General features: G+C 42.0%; 1 protein-coding gene across 1 annotated transcript in view; it reads left to right on the top strand.

Moving 5' to 3' along the window:
• Window positions 1–79: 79 nt before the first annotated feature.
• SIAE (sialic acid acetylesterase) overlaps window positions 80–16,997 on the top strand; it is a 38,024-nt gene continuing 21,106 nt past the window's right edge. Inside the window, exons 1-3 of the mRNA XM_059414607.1 lie at window positions 80–246; window positions 4,198–4,359; window positions 12,379–12,554. Coding sequence (XP_059270590.1) covers window positions 180–246; window positions 4,198–4,359; window positions 12,379–12,554 — 405 coding nt within the window. The 5' untranslated portion in view covers window positions 80–179. The remainder of the gene's footprint in view (window positions 247–4,197; window positions 4,360–12,378; window positions 12,555–16,997) is intronic.

Here is a 16,997-nt window from a genome sequence, read left to right on the forward strand (position 1 = left end):
CACACCGGGCCGCCAGGGGCCGGCTTCGCGACAGAACTGCCCGGGAGGGGGTGGAGTCAGGCCTCCCCGCCCCGCGCAGGCCCCGCCCACGACTCCGGCACCCCATTTCCCCCCCACCCGCCGCCGCCCCTGAAGTCCGTGTCCAGAGTCCCGCACCCGGGTGGCGGATCTTCGCCAACATGGTAGCGCCGGGATTTGTGTTTGGGCTGGTGCTGCCTTTAATCCTGCCGGCCGACACGAGTGCAGGTGAGGCGGTCCGGCTCGGCCCGACCCCTGCCCGTCCACCTGCGCGGGCTCCGAGATGCCGCGTCCTCTGCAGGACCCGCGAACCGCGACCCTGGAGCCGGCCTGGGGACCCAGGCCTAGGCCGCAATGTCTGCGGTCGGTCCGCAACCTCCACACCCTTGCACGGTCCTGATGACCGGTGTGGCGCAGAGGCACATGTGGGCGTATCTTAAGGGGGAGGCCCAAAGGTCCCAGACCAGGCCCTCGGGGTCTTTGAATAACCGCAGGGGAAGTGGAAGGGGGGTGGCGAAGCTCGTTAGATAATATTTGGAAACAGGTGACTGAGTCATCCCCAACATTTCCCTGCAGCCCCCTCAGTAGTACCCTTGGGGAGGGTTTGCTTCAAGCCTGGTTCCTTAGGGGAATTATATTTGACTAGTTTAAGTGGTGATTAGGATTAGGAAATACTACCCCCTCACGAGCTCAGAATATTTAAGGCTTAGCCTTGATTTCTGGCGCAGGTTACGGATTTCGGTGGTGGGATAGTAGGCACGGCATTGGGGAGGAGGGCGACTCACTTTGACTACTGTCCAGGGCGGATCCTGTCATTTGACTACTCCAGGCTGGACACCGAGCCACAGCCATGGAGAACCAGAGGGTGGACTCTGCCCTCTATGTCAAGTACAGTGAAAATGCTGGACCCGTTGTTTCCCTCAAACCAAACAGTGGAGCCCACAGATCCCTGCTAAGATAAGAAAGTTGAAGTGAGAATGGGGACAGGGTGCAGAAAAATGACTCTTGCTCCACCTGCGAAACCAGAAGTACCCAGACTGAGACCGCCTGCAGCCCATCAGAAGTGTCTGGGGCTTTAACAAAAGTGTAGACCAGCACTGCTCTGTATAGCACTTTCTGACTCTCGTTCCCACTCAGTGACCTTTGAGTCCAGCCTAGGAGAGGAGAGTAAGGCCATTTTCAAATTAGTTTTTCTTTTAAAGGCTGTGAACTTTAATGCCAATACGGTATTCTGTCTTCACCTTTGGGTCTTACCGTTCCATTACTTTGATTTACAATGACTGTATTTTTCATTAATGCTTTAAATTTTCTTTACTTCTTATTTGGTTGCATATCCTGGCATCTTTCTTTCCAGTCGTTCCCCCTGTGCCCATGTTGACTGTGTAAAATAGTTGAAATGTATAAAAATATATGAGCAATGAAACAAAAAAATTCAATACCCACGGGTGTTGCACCCAACTTAATAACTAGGTCATTGCATTTTATTGAGACTCTCTGGGTGTTCCTCTCCAATGCATCCATCAGAGGTAACCTAAACACTGTCCTAATTTTGTCAGTCTAATTTTAATGACTACTTTTAATGTCCCCAGAATGCTAATTCCTGTTGTCTACTCCAACACCCAAATGAAGGAAAAATTGAAGACCTAAAAAAAAAAAAATTCAAATGCCAAGTGTCTTGTATTTGACAAAAGGAATGACCAGCCCCGCCTCCTTTCCTAGTCTCCTATTTTGTCCATTGCTCAATTCCTTGGTAATGTTCCACTGTCTACTCTTATCGGCTTGGAATGTGAGCTTTATAAGGGCAGGGAATAGGACTTTTTTTTTTTTTTTTTTAATTTACCACCAGTATCTAACTGCAGCAGAGTGGAAATTGCAGTAGCTTTGGAATCCAAGGTGGCTTGGTTTCTAGGCCTGTCCTAAACCACCTGTGTGGTTTCAGATTGGTCAAAGGAGTTGATGATGTGCAGTGTACTTAGCACTGTGCCTGCCACAAGTAAGCTCCCAGTAAAATGTAAGCTCCCTGCTGCTAGCGGGATTTTTGTCTGTTTTCTTTTTCTTTCTTTTTCTTCCTGTTATATTTGCAGTGCTTAAAGTGGTGCCTGGCACACAAGGCATCAATAAATATTTGTCGAATTAATTAATTAATACTCAAGCTATTAACTGTAATTACCTAAGCTACCTGGGTGTCAGTCTGGTGATCAGTAAGTAACATGATTGTACGTTGGGGTGTGAAAGATCCTTTCTACCTCTAAAATTCTTTAACGCAGGATGCCTGGGTGGCTCAGTCATTAAGCGTCTGCTTTGACTCCGGTCGTGATCCCAGGGTTGTGGGATCGAGTCCCACATCAGGCTGCCCGACCTGCGGGAGGCCCGTTCTTCCCTCTTCCTCTCCACCTGCTTGTGTTCCCTCTCCCTCTGTGTCTCCCTCTGTCAAATAAGTAAATAAAATCTTAAAAATAAATAAATAAAAGTCTTTAACGCAGAAAAGAACCAGGCACAAGGAGGTCCTGTAAATGCGTGTTGGCGAAAACAGACGGACTCGGAAAGATGTGTCCCCTGTCTGGAAGACAATGGCTGCACTCAGAGAGCCCATCGGTCTGCACAGGCTCATGTGGGAGCGGACAGCTGGTTTCCTTCATTCTGTTCCCCCCCTCCCCTCACCCTCACTCTGCTTAGCTCTTAGCCCTTTGGTTTCCAGTTTTTGTTCCATATGAGGTACCTACCCAAGACTAGGCCCTCCCACACATGTGCCTCTCCCCTTCCCTCCAGCTTGCTGCCAACCTGCTTATGCAATTGTGGGGTGGGAGAGTCTCTACTCCGAGCATTTTGCTTGTGGTAGCTGTGCCTCTCCAGTCCATTATCCAGCCTTCTGGATGATCTTTGGTTGTCATGTCAGTTATATGATGGGACTAAAAGCTCATGAGAGAGAGGGAGAGCAGAGCATGTTTAGCGACTGGGCTGTTCCTTGAAACGCAGGACAAATAGGCCACCGGGTCTGTGTGGGATAGACCCCATTAACTGTGCTGTCCTGTTAAGCATAGCCTAAGGGGCCATCCTTATTTGTAGCTTCCAGGGAGGAAAATGTCAACCTTGTTAGTTCTCATTCTCCTTCCTGCCTATCATTTTTGCTTAAAGCCCTTAAAAAAACCCATAACTTTGTTAATTATTTTCTTCTAGGGATTTTAGTCTGTTTTGCTCAGACAAATTGGGACATAACTTAAGTTTTTTTTTTTCCCCTTGTTAAGTTTTGATGAGGAACTCACTGAGATAATTTGGATAGATGCTTGTTATTAATAAAATACTTCAATATAGGCTGCATGTTAAAAATAGGAATGATCTCGTTAAAGTGAGTTCTTATTCAGTCTTGTTAGTGACTCTAGAATAGAATCTGCAGTTTCAAGTGCTCTCCCTCTTGTTCTTTTTATATAATTTAGCTTGTGAGATGGGTAAAATTGAGACAGAAGACCTTTGTTCTGACATTTTGACCTTCTCTTTCTCACTGACCTTATTATTTCATCTTAATTTATCCTTATTATTTCATCTTTAATTTGCCTTAGAAGGAAGCAGACATGGCAGATATTCATAAATGCTTATTTAGAATTTTCAGTGGGTTGTCCAAAAAAAAAAAAAACCCACCACAATAAGGGGAATTCTTTGTGGGAAATCGACACTGGTAGGATGGAAAAGGGGAGATAAAGAGTGAGGGGAAAGATTAGGGAAGGCTGTATTGGAGGGAGACAGGTTTCTTTATTCCCAGCAACAAGGAGTGGGTGTGGTAATAGAAAGTAGGGGAAGGAAGTGGTTTATTTTTCTCATAAATACCATCTGTGGGGTGTATAAGAGGAGCATGTTAGCAATATGGGGGGAGAAAGTGAAGCAGCAGGGCCAAGCCCCAGGGCAAAGTCAGATCAGGAGCTCTGAGGGGGAGGAGGCTGGTGGCACATGGGTTGCCCTAGGCTCTTTGAGTTTTTCTTTTATTGGTCACCTTGTACTATGCTGCCTATTGTTGGCAACCGTTCTTGTTAGGTCGCTTACCTAATTGGGAGGAATAAGATCTGGGCTTAGAAGAATGAAAAGGGCTGGATATAGTCAAATTGTCCTGTATACTTTCTGTTCCTTGCTGTTTGAGCAGGTTCAATTGGTGATGACGCTTTTCTAAGGGTTTGTTACATTTTTTAGATGTCGCCTTTCGCTTCGCCTCATACATCAATAACTACATGGTGCTGCAGAAGGAGCCTGCCGGGGCAGTGATCTGGGGCTATGGCACATCGGGAGCCACGGTGACAGTGACTCTGTGGCAAGGTCAGGAAACCATCATGAGGAAAGTGACAAGTGTGAAAGGTAAGGAGGCTGGTCCTCTGTTCAGCTTTTGTCCTCTTCTGCCACCTGCTGGATAATCTGGAAATGAATGCTTAGGCTCCAGTTTAGGTTATCGCAGCCATCCACCATCCCTAAGAGCTCAAGTATTTACCATGTGTAGGGCCCTGGGGATACAAAGGAAATCAAGACAAAGTCAAAGCCCCTGCCGTCCACGGTCTCATGGAGTAATGGGAATAGACACCAAGTCATAAATTGCAGCGTGATGAATACTATGGTCAAGGTGTATATAAGGTGTCATGGGATTCAGAAGAGAAACGTCTCACTCAGACTGGATGGTAAGAGACGGTTTCTGCAGGAACTACCGTTTGAACTGAATCATATATGAAGGAGAGGCGGTTCTGGATTCACCGTCTGGCTTCAGGTTCTGACTCTGTAACATTATCACCATAAAGCCTCAGGCATGTTATTTAATGTCTCTGCATCACAATTTCCTTATTTTTGAAGTGGGGATAATATTGATATTTAAGGGTGCCTCGGTGACTCAGTCAGTGAAGTGGCTGCCTTTGGCTCAGGTCATGATCCCAGGGTCCTGGGATCGAGTCCCATATCGGGATCCATGCTCAGCAGGGAGTCTGTTTCTCCTTCTCACTCTTCTTCTGTGCTCTCTGTCTCAAATATATATACATAAGATATTTTAAAAAATGATATTTAGAATTATTGCAAAGATTAAATGAATTTACACATGTAAAGTACTTAGAACAGTGCCAGGCGCACAGGAAGTACTGAATAAATGTTAGCTGCCACTATATTGTTATATTTAGTCGGTCAAATATTTATTGAGTCCCCGTGTGCCAGATACTGTGCTAGGTAGTGGTGATACCATGATCAGCGAGATAGATGTGGTATTCTTCTTCTTTTTCTTTTTAAAGATTTTATTTATTTATTTGGCAGAGAGAGACACAGCAAGAGAGAGAACGCAAACAGAGTTAGAGGGAGAAGCAGGCTTCCTGCTGAGCGGGGAACCTGATGTGGGGCTCCATCCCAGGACCCCGGGATCATGACTTGAGATGAAGGCAGATGTTTAATGACTGAGCCACCCAGGCACCCCTAGATGTGGTCTTCTAAGGAAGCTTACAGGTAGGGGAGGAGAGAGAAAAATAATAAGCAATGACAGGTAAGTGCGTTAGGTGCCACAGTCTAGAAGTGCAGTGTGCTCTGGGAGTACCTAGAGGAAATAACTCACTTAGCCTGAGGTTTATCTTGAAAGATGAGTAGGGCAAACCAGGTAGGGGGAATAGCCTGGACGAAAGCATGGAGGTGTGAGTGAGCATGGGTCCTTGGCGAGATGGCAAACAGGCTGGTTTGCTTGAACGCTGGGGTGTATGACTGCTGGCAGATGAGGGGGAGAAGGTTGGAAATGTAGGAAGGCTTGTCTGTCACTGCTAAGGAGTATATATTCTGGTTTGGATTTTTAGATTTTAAGCAGCAAAATAACTCAGTTGGATTTGTATTTTAGAAAGATGACTGGCAGCACGGTGGGAAATGGGTTGGAGATCAGTAAGAGTAGAGGTGGTGAGAACTGGTAGGCAGTTATGCGATTCTGGCAATAGACTGTGAAGGCCTTACCCAAGGTGGTGGCTGCAGGAATGTTCAAGAAGTTGAGAACCAGAAGCTTCCATGAGCAGACAGGTCCTACAAAGGATTCTCTGTCTAGAAGAGATAAAGCCATGTAAGGTAGCATGGGAAGAGCATAGCTGGAATTTACTGGAGGCAGGAAGTCACAGTCAGGGCTGGGTCAAGTGGAGATTGGATCAGATCTTGGTTAGAAGTAGCAATATAGCTATGGAGTATTCCAGGTGAGAGGCAGACGGGTAAGGAGGGTACTCTGGGGAGCAGTGGGGTGAAGGTGGGAGTTGGTGGTTTGAGCTGTGAGTTGAATATATGGATGACTGGGAAGCTTATGGAAATCCTTTTGGCCCTTAAAAACAAAGATGGCCGAATCAGTTCTTGTCAATATCCAATTCAGAGTGATCCAGACCCTGGTGCAGGCTCTTTGTAATTAGTTTCCATTCAATGAATATTTTTAACTATTATGTACCAGCCGTAGATGCAAGGCGAGTGCTTCTAGTTCTTGGATTTTAAAACTTCTTGAGGTAGGAATGTTATTGGGTAAGACTAAGAGTTAAAAGGGAAGCTTAAGCTGATTGAGAAATTGTTCTCTGTTAGATTTAAATGCTACTGGTGACCTATAGGATAAACTGAAAAGGAATTCAAGAGATGAGCAGTGCTTTCTTTTTGTGTTGTGTCCATCTCAGAAATTAGCAGCACAGAGTATTTATTGAGTGTAATCTCAGTAAATGATGTCGATTTATAAATCCAAAGAACCACTGTAGTTTAAATATAATAAATAGGATATTCTTGGTGCCAATAATTAACATACCAATAAATATTTAGAAGACAGAGGCAACATAGTACTATAATGGTAGATACAGAAGATATATATATATTTATATGTATATACATATATACATATGTATGTGTATACTTTATATATATTTATTAGGCTCTCCACATTTGCTTGGTACAAAAAAAGGTATTTATTTAATGTAGATCCATAAACCTCCTTATAGGGGCATCTTGATCTTTGCCCATATATATAGCATTTCAGATTTTTAAAAATGTTCTTATGCATTATTTTAAGTCTTTTTTCCCCTCATGGCTATTGTAAGACCAATATTGGGAATGGCCAGAGATGGGACATGAGGGTAGGTAGTGACAACAAGGCGTGAAATGTAATTAATTAGGGGGTGAGCCTTTCTTTTCCTTCATGGTGATAGAGAACTTGCTCACTTGTATTGAGTTCAATCCTATAAATATCAACTGAAGGCTTATTGTGTATAAAACCCTGAAACCCTAGAAAATACGAAGAAGAATACAAATTGTGCCCATCCTGCAAGAACGCACTCTCTCATGCTTTCCATTCACATTCGGTACTTTAGGTTTAAGTAATGCTTCTGTTGCTTTACTGCAGAGTGATGTGTCATTTGAAGTTAAAATATTCAGCAGCACCCTAAGGGAACTGAGTGATTCATAGACTATTGACGGTAATTTCACAGGGAAAGGGGGCTGTTATTGGTAGCAGTGGGGGTAGATCTCTTTATTAGGCTGTCCACGTTTACTAGGTAAGGAAGAAAGGTATGCATTGTATGTAGATCCATGAACTACCAATAGGGGCATCTCACTCTGTTCTGCACAAGAAGCAAAACAGATAAAGTGTTATTTGGAGTAAAGGACGCAAACATATAGGAAATTTTATAGGGCAGCAAAGAAAATGCTTCTGAAAGGAAACACTACAGGGTATATCAGAGGGTTGATTTCTGTCTGAATTTTCATGAGGGCTCTGGGATTTTCAGCTAGACTACCTCAATTTGTCACTCTATCTCTGTTAATATTTACCTTATTACCTATAATCAATCCCTCGGGTGCCCGCAACAAAATGGATTTAACAGCATGAAGGTTTTTGTCCAGCAGACTGACACTCAAGCTTTGGGAAAATTAAAAACTTGAGGGAATGATTGGGAATATGGGTCAGGTATGGGCCTATTCAGACCATCTTGTCAAATGATGCCTGATGATTCTTTCAGACACAAGGAATAAAATGAAGGGGGGGAAGCGTGTATCCTCTCACTCTGATGCACATGGGGGGTGCGTGGGGGGTGGTAACATGAGGGTGTGTCTGGATTTGTCATCACGACTGTGGTAAGCAGAGATATTTTCTCTAACTTAGAGAATTCCAAAAAGCTTAAACCCCTTAGAGAAGCAAAAAGCTCCCAGTTGCAGTGTTAGCATGCATGCTCCTTTTCTATGCTACATAATAAAGAAACTACCACAAACTTAGGTGCTTACGAGAACACATATTTATTATGACCCAGTTTCTAGCGATCTGGAAGCCTGGGCCATCACTCAGCTGGGTTCTCTGCTCAGGGTCTCACAAGACTGAAATCAAGTGTTGGCTGGGCTGTGTTCTCGTCTGGAAGCTTGACTAGGGAATGATGCCCCGCTCTTGTAGATTGCAGGCAGATTCATTTCCTTATGCCGACAGCATTCGTGGAAGCAATTCTGTGGCTCCAAGTCTCCGATCTTGAGACCTTCTTTATTTTATTTTATTTTTTTTAAAGATTTTGTTTATTTATTTAACAGACAGAGATCACAAGTAGGCAGAGAGGCAGGCAGAGAGAGAGAGGGAAGCAGGCTCCCTGCTGAGCAGAGAGCCCGATTCGATTCGGGGCTCCATCCCAGGGCCCTGGGATCATGACCCAAGCTGAAGGCAGAGGCTTACCCCGCTGAGCCACCCAGGCGCCCCAAGACCTTCTTTATTTTAAAGGGCTCACCTTATTAGGTCGGGGCCCACCCAAGGATTTCTCCCTTTTCATTAACTTAAAGTCCGCTGATTAGGGACTTTAATTCCATTGGCAAAACTCCTTTATCTTTAACCAAGTCATCATGAGAATGACATCTCCTCCCCCATGCCATTTTCTGTTGGTTAGAAGCAAATCACAGATTCTGCCTGTATTTGAAGGGGAGGGGACTACATAAGGGTGTGACTTATGGGGGGTCACTGTGTCTGCCGTAGTGTGCTATCATTTAAACAACTTGCATAAACAGTTTTATTGCTAGAAAAATACTCAAGCTTTTTTTTTTTTCTTTTTACATTCATATTTGGTGGTGGTGGAGGTGAACTTTATACAGAATAAATGTAGGTTGTCAAGGGGCATTTTGGGCACTGAGATCTCCCAGTCACTTCCACAAATCACTGAGCTGATTTGCGGCTGGTGAAGTGCCAGGGTTTCTGTGGGAAGAAGCAAATAAGGCTGCTTCTTCCAGCTCTAGGCTTTCCTTTTGGGAAGGGAACGGTCATGGATAATTTTCCTTTTTCTCTTGGCATCTGAGATTTGGCACAATAACCCGAAAACTAATTACCATCTGATGTGAATAGCAAAAGGGAAGAAAGCATGAAAGCACTTTATGACTAATCATGTCTTTAGACAAATTCCTTTAATATTTTTTTTCCCTTTGATGATTTGTTCTTCCGATTTTTGAGGTGGGGGTTGGCCAGGGAGTTGGAATGAAAAAAAAAAAAAAAGAGTTCTTTACCTAAGCCCTTGTCCCGGTATGTAGAGAAGTAGGAAGAGAAGAGGGACAGGAAGAAATAGGCCACAAGATACGCTCAACATTGGACACAGAAACACAAAGCCCTAATTGGTTTGCGTGGTCAGCGCTGGCCTTTACTCTCTGTGGGTTACCTGATGGCAAGCCTGGCACACGGTAAGCACTCAAAGACACTTTATAATGAGGGAAGGACATGAATCTTCCCCCATGGGAGAAGAAAGAATGGGAGGAAGCATAAATTTGAATGTAACAAAAATGAGAATGTACAGAAACCTGGGCCTGGATTGATAAGTGAGGTGGTAAGATGGCAGGTGATGAGGGCCCAGAAGAAGGAACCAGAGCCGCTGTTGCTCGGAAAGCCCATCAGGATCAGCGGAAAGCCAGCTGGGGGGTGAACTTCCCACTCTTGTTAACGACTCAGTTGTATTGTTTGGCTTCAACCTCATGGATGTGGTGGGTCAACACAGTTTCTAAATACTCTAAGTGGATTTCATCATCCTGTGGTGAGCTCCGCTTTATCCAGCCGTTCTCTGTGGGAAACGGGGTGACTTTTGCCTTTGTCATTCTACCCTTGCCTTTAGTCTAAGAAGCAGCCTTCGCAGGGGTTGCCCTCCTTTGTGTGTACTTAACCAGGGAGGGAATCCTTGTTGTTTTAACCGAATTGTTTCTGAGTTAGTTTGACCCCTAGTCAGCTCTCTGCAGTGGGTCTGGTGTCTCCTGCATTCCCAGCCAGGCAGCTTCACTTAACCCTCATTATTGTGTCAGAGTTTATTTATTTATTTTTATCAAGTGGGAGAGGGAAACTGCTTGAAACTGAGAGAACTTGAGGAGCAGGGCAGAGGCAGTTCTCCAGGGTCTGTGAGGGAGCTGAGAGCTTTCCTCAGGAGAGCAGTGCTTGGGGATAAGCGTCAGGCCTGCATCCCTAGTCCTCTTCAGAATATTTAGGTTCTAGAAGGAGCTCATCCTCCTGCTGTCGTAGGCCGATGTTGCCATCTCTTGTCCAAACGTCTCCCCTTGCTCTTATTTTTCTTCTTGTTGCTGGGCAGCAAAACGTTTTGTTCCAGAGGGCCCAGTGAAGACCATTTTGTTTACCAGCCATACTGGTGTGACATACTGTGTGACTGAGGCAAAGTGTAAATATCTAGTAAGCAACAGTGAGTAGAAGTAGATTGTTTAGTAGTAAAAAGCTAAAAAATCGTCCTGCCTAAGTTTTTTGACCTCCTCATCAGTAAATGAGTAACGTTGGTGGCAGAAGGACAGAGCTTCGGGAAGATATGTCCGTGCAAGAAGCCTGGAAAGACCTTGGCAAGCCTGTCGTTGGGACAGATTGGCGTGTCTGTCTGCTCAGAAGCGTGAGCCATACGGCACATATCACACCTGTGCGACACAATCTGCACTAGCTGCCCACTGTTTCCAAAACAGTGATTTTTTCCGCTTTAGGTGAATTATACATTTAATATGTTGCTGTCTGGCTACTGGTGGTGTAAAAACAATAGTGAACATTTGGACCTGGCTTTAACTGACCTCCAAGAGACGGGAGAAGCAATCTCAGTCAGTTTTACTTTTGAGAGGAACACGCGTGTACCCTTTTGCTGGTGCCTTGGGCCTTTTCGACACTTTCCCCAAGACTGAGCAATCCTGTATGGCCCAAGCTGTTACTCATCTCCTGTCGTGCATCTGGACCCCTCATGCTCCTGCGTAGCTTTTGCTGATTTGGAAGAACCTAGCACCGTGTCTAGCACACAGTAGGCACCTGGATAGTATTTTTTCATTATTATTTTTTTTACAGGTTGCTGTGATGACTTCAGGCTGCTCTATTTCCAGTTCTTACCATTGTTTCCCTTTGAACTAACATTGATCTGATGGGCACGGATTAGAAATGATTTTGTATTCTTTGGCATTGTGCCAATAATATTTATTTTAAAATGATCACTTCTCTATGTTCTTTATTTTTCTCACTCACATTTCTTCAATTTTGTGCATGTTGTTTGGTTCTCCGAGGCATAATTTTGCCATTTTGAAGATATTTTCCTTAAGTTTCCGAGTATGATGTTGGCAGTGGTGGTAGTATGAGTGGGTGAGAGGTAGGAAGGTGGTAGGGGGGTGGTTCTTAAGGAATATGCTATGCATTTCTGAAATAGGGTCTTGGATAGCTTTTTCATCTTCCTAATTGAGTCCGAAAACCTTGTGTCTGGTAAATAACTCTGAAAATAATTAATTGGGCACGTCTGAATAGCTTCTTCATAGAGATTAATTTGTATTCTCCTACCATTTCCTTGTATGTCACTCTCTCTGCTCACCTGTGAGTCTGGAGAACCCAGACCCAACGGTAGCGTTAATCCTTGGATGCAACATGGGGCGTGGGTCGGGGAGCGATGACAAGGATGATACCATCAAGTAAGGGGAAAGTTCCAGATTGTAAATGATTTTCTCTAACCTGTGTTCATTTTTGATTATATAATACAGACTAGTTTGGGGCACTGTAAATCCATTAGATTACAATTCTATTAATATTGGCAGTTGGATGAGAGTTTCTATTTAATGTTTTTTTTTTTTAAATTAAACTCCCTAAATTTTAATCTCAGTATGTTTTTGTCTGTTCTCACTTAGGATTATAACCGGGTGAGTTATTTTTCCTGTAAATGCTTCAGTTACAAGGAAGGAGGGACTGGTACAGATTAAGGATAGAAATGCCACTGGTTTTGTTATTTCTATTTGCTTGTGTGAAATTTGGCCAATCTTCCTATCTTTGAATTCAGCTCATCACAATGTCTGGGTTTAGCCACAAATGAGTGTGACGCATGGCAGGACTGGACTTTAATTTCATTTTAATTGATTGATTAATTCCTTGGAGCCTCTTAATGCTTTTAGGACACTCTAACAGCTGGATGGTGGTTCTGGATCCTGTGAAGCCTGGGGGACCTTACGAGATGGTGGCACAACAGACTTTTGGGAGAACGAACAGCACGCTGAGAGTTCATGATGTCCTGTTTGGAGATGTCTGGCTTTGCAGTGGGCAGAGTAACATGCAGATGACAGTTTCACAGGTAATTTTCAGAAGTTCAGTGTTAATAATGTTGATGATGATGAAGAAGAAGAAAAAAGAAGGAGGAAGGAGGAGGTAGAAACCTTCTTTTTTACCAGAGGCCAAAATCTGTTCTAAGTGTTTGGAATGTAATAATTTGATTTAATGACTTGATGAGGTGAAGATCATTCATTTCCTAGATGGGGACACTGGCCAGGGAGGTTAAAATGACCTGCTTAAGGTCAGCAGTTAATAATAGAGCCAGGTGACTCCAGAGCCTTTCTTAATCATGCCTGGTGCACTGCAAGGGTGTGGGGCACTCTTTCCTCCCCTTCCTGAGCTAAAGGCAGAAGCTGGAGTATCTCATGGTCAGAGAGATTTCATATCAAATTGAAGACAAAGTAGATTACTCTTCTTCTTGATAGGTTTTAGAAGATGAGCTTCTGGAGAGAGCCTGGGAAATCAAAACAATTAGATTTTGTTTTAAGCTATGCATCTAGTAGAATACACGTCTTTTGTTGTCATGGAGATTTAACAAATTGAGACCAAATGTTGGCTTTGCCTTTCATCAGTTGTATGACTTGGAGCAAATTACTGTATTTCTGAGACTTTGTTTTCAAAATGTACTTTTTATTTTTATTTTTTTAAAGATTTTATTTATTTATTTGACAGACAGAGAGTACAAGTAGGCAGAGAGTACAAATAGGCAAATCAACTATTTGATTTGCAAATAGTTTCCCAGTCTGTATGCAGAGAGAGAGGAAGGGAAGCAGTCTCCCCGCTGAGCAGAGAGCCCAATGTGGGACTCAATCCCAGAACCCTGAGATCATGACCTGAGCCGAAGGCAGCGCCTTAACCCACTGAGCCACCCAGTCGCCCTCAAAATGTACTTTTTAAAACAATCATTGTTAAAATGAATATAACATCATATTTATCATTTTAACCATTGCCAAGTGTACAACTCTGGGGCATTAAACATATTCACGGTCCTGTGAGTACCTATCACTAGTATCTATACTCAAGATTTTTCATCATCCCTGTTGTAAACTCTGTACCCATTAAACAAGAACTCCTTTTCTCTCCCTCTTCCAGCCCCTGGTAACCTCTGTTCTGCTTTCTTCCTAAGAATTTGCCTGTTCTTGTACCTCAGTTTTCAGTGTATAAGTCTCTTACCTCCTTGGCTAGATTTATTCCCAAGTATTAAATTCATTCATTCCTTCATTCATTCATGCATTCATTTTCTGCCTAGAAACCATCTTCCTTTCTTTTTCTTCTTTTTTAGATGCTGTTGTAAATGGAATCATGCAATCTTTGTCCTTCTATGTCTCACTCATTTTACTAAGTATAATGTTTTCAAGGTCTATCCGTGTTGTAGCATATATCAAAATTTTGCCCTTTTTTATGACTCATTTTGTTTATGCATTCTTCTGTTGGTGGATGCATGGGGGTTTCTGTCTTTTGGCTGTTGTGAATGATGCTGCTAGGAGCATCACTTTACAGATATCTGTTCAAGTCCCTGCTTTCAGTTTTTTTGGATATATACCTATGAGTGAAATTGCTGGATCATCTGTTAGTTCTATGTTTAACTTTTGAGGAACCACCAAACCATTCTTCCACAGTGCCTGTACTATTTTATGTTCCTACTAGGAATCTGCAAAGGTTTCAATTTCTTTAACACATGTTACTTTCTAGTTTTTTGTTAGTTAAAAAAATTTTTTTATTATAGCCATGCTAGGAGATATGATTGTAGTTTTGATTTGCTTTTCCCTAATGATTTAATGATGTTGAGTGTTATTTCATGTACTTATTGGCCATTTATATATTTTCTTGGGGAACTAAGTTCTTTTTATTTATTTTTAAAAGAATTTTATTATTTTTTGTTACATTATCTTAGTCACCATACAGTACATCATTAGTTTTTGATGTAGTGTTCCATGATTCATTGTTTGCATATAACACCCAGTGTGCCATGCAATATGTACCTTCCTTAATCTTTGTCCATTTTTCAATTGGGGTGTTTGTTGTTGAGTTGTAGGAATTATTTATATATTCTAGATATTAATCCCTTTTCAGATATTTGATTTGAAAATAGTTTCCCACTCTGTAGGTTGTCATTTCACATTCTTGAGAGTATCCTTTGATACACAAAATTTCTTAATTTTGTTGAAGTCTAGTTCATTTATTAATGTTTTGTTGTCTATGCTTTTGGTGTCATACTGATGAAATTGTTGCCAAATACAAAGGTTTTCCCCAGGGTTGTCCTCTAAGAATTCTATAGTTTTACCATAAATCCATTTTTTGGATTATTTGATCCATTTTTGGGGGTCAGTTTTTATTGGGTGAAGGTATAAGGTGAAGGTCTAACTTCATCCTTTTGCAAGTGGATATCCGGTTCTCCCAGCATAATTTGTTGAGGATTAGCCTTTTGCTATCATACTCTTGGAATTTCAATTGACCATATATGTGTGTTTATTTCTGGGCTTCCTCTTTTATTCCATTGGTCTATATGTCTCTGCTTATCCTCATACCATACTGTTTATATACTTCTACAAAGGTTTCAAAGTTGCGAAGTATAAGTCTTCCAACTTTATTCTTCTTTTTCAAGATTGCTTTTTGCTAGTCATGGTTCCTTGCAATTCTGTATGAATATGAGGATATACTTTTCCATTTCTGCAAAAAAAGGCTACTGTAATTTTGATAGATACTGTGTTGAATCTATAGATTGCTTTGGGTAATATTGACATTTTAATGGGGTTAAGCCTACTTAATATGAAGGGATGTTTTCCCATTAATTTACATCTTTATTTTTTTTCAGCAGCATTTTACAGTTTTCAATGTACACATTTCTTACCTCCTTTGCTAGCTTTATTCCTAAGTAATTATTTTTGATACTATTATAAATTAATTTTCTCATAAGACTGCTCATTGCTGGTGTATAGAAACAAGTGAGTTTTGCATGTTGGTTTTGTACCCTGAAACTTAGCATATCATCTGTGAATAGAGATAGTTATACCTATTTGGATGCCTTTTATTTCTTTTTTCTTTTCTAATAGCTCTGGCTAGAACTTTTAGTGTGATATTGAGTAATAGTGGTGAAAACAGACATCCTTTTCTTGTCCTGGTTTTAGGGAGAAAGCTTTCACTCTTTCACCACTGAGTGTGATCTTACTTGTGGGTTTTTCATAAGTGCCTTTTATCATGTTGAGGAAATTTCTCTCTATTTCTAGTTGTCTGAATTTTTTTTTTTTAATCATGAAAGTATGTTGAATTTTGTTAAATGTCTGGGACTTAGTTTTCATGACTGTACTGACCTAATTTACAAAGATTAAATTATTGTGTTTGTTTCTAAAAGGTCTTTATAAATTGAAAACTGCTGTCTAAAAGTAAGATGTCACTATGTTTTTAAACTTTTTATTATAAAACATTTCAAGCACACACAAAAATTAAGAGACTTATACACACCTATATACCCATCACTTAGATTGACAGTTGTGAATATTTTGTCATATTTGGTTTATGTATGTGTGTGTGTGTGTGTGTGTGTGTGTGTGAACTATCTCAAGGTAAGCTGAAGACATCCTGATACTTCACTTGGGTATCATATATGAAATTAATATATATTCGTATGTCAAATTAATATGCTTAGATGTGTTTTTTCTTTACACAGAAAGGAGAGATAATAGGCCAGTGATGATTATTTTTGCTCAGTTTTTTCATAGCCTAGGATTTCTTTTGTTGGCATCAATTCTTCTTTCTCTCTTTCAGTCGTGGTCTTTGAAGAGTAACTGTTCTTAAATATTGAGACCTCATATTTTTTCTCCTCTCTTATGATATAACTATATAGAGCTTCACTGCTAGAATATTGGGTGGAAGAGCACTGGTAGGCTCCCAAGGAGGGATGGGGCACATAGAGTACATGGAGAATCAAGTGGGGCAGAGCAAGGGAATTCTGATTTGCCAATGTCAGTCAGTGATGAAATTCACTTTGAAGGTTCATGTCTTCATTGCTCTTAGAGAATAGGGCCCCTCCTCTGATTGAGTGAGGTTTCTTAAGTAAAGCTGGATAGAAAGGACACTGGAAAAAGTTGCCAAGGGAAGCATGCCTCGTACTTTGGTATTCTAGCAAGACAGTAGTGGTAGCACAAAGCCTTGGTGCTCTATGTCTTTAGCACTCAGCTTCCTTTTTAAAATCTGCTCTACTTTCCAAATGAAAGCCCAAAACTATCTAGAATGAGGAGGTTGGATTTTGGGATAGGGTGTGATAGGTTTAGTGCTTTGGGCCTCCGAATTGTCATGGCTTCATTGGTTTGGTGGAAGCTATCTGACTTAAAAATAAAGTAAGGGAGGGGCGCCTCGGTGGCTCAGTGAGTTAAAGCTTCTACCTTCAGCTGAGGTCAGGATCTCAGGGTCCTGGGATCAGGCCCTCCATCGGGCCCCGCATCGGGCCCCCGCATCGGGCCCCCGC

The sequence above is a fragment of the Mustela nigripes genome, chromosome 1, assembly GCF_022355385.1.
Source record: "Mustela nigripes isolate SB6536 chromosome 1, MUSNIG.SB6536, whole genome shotgun sequence".
NCBI classification, from domain to species: domain Eukaryota; kingdom Metazoa; phylum Chordata; class Mammalia; order Carnivora; family Mustelidae; genus Mustela; species Mustela nigripes.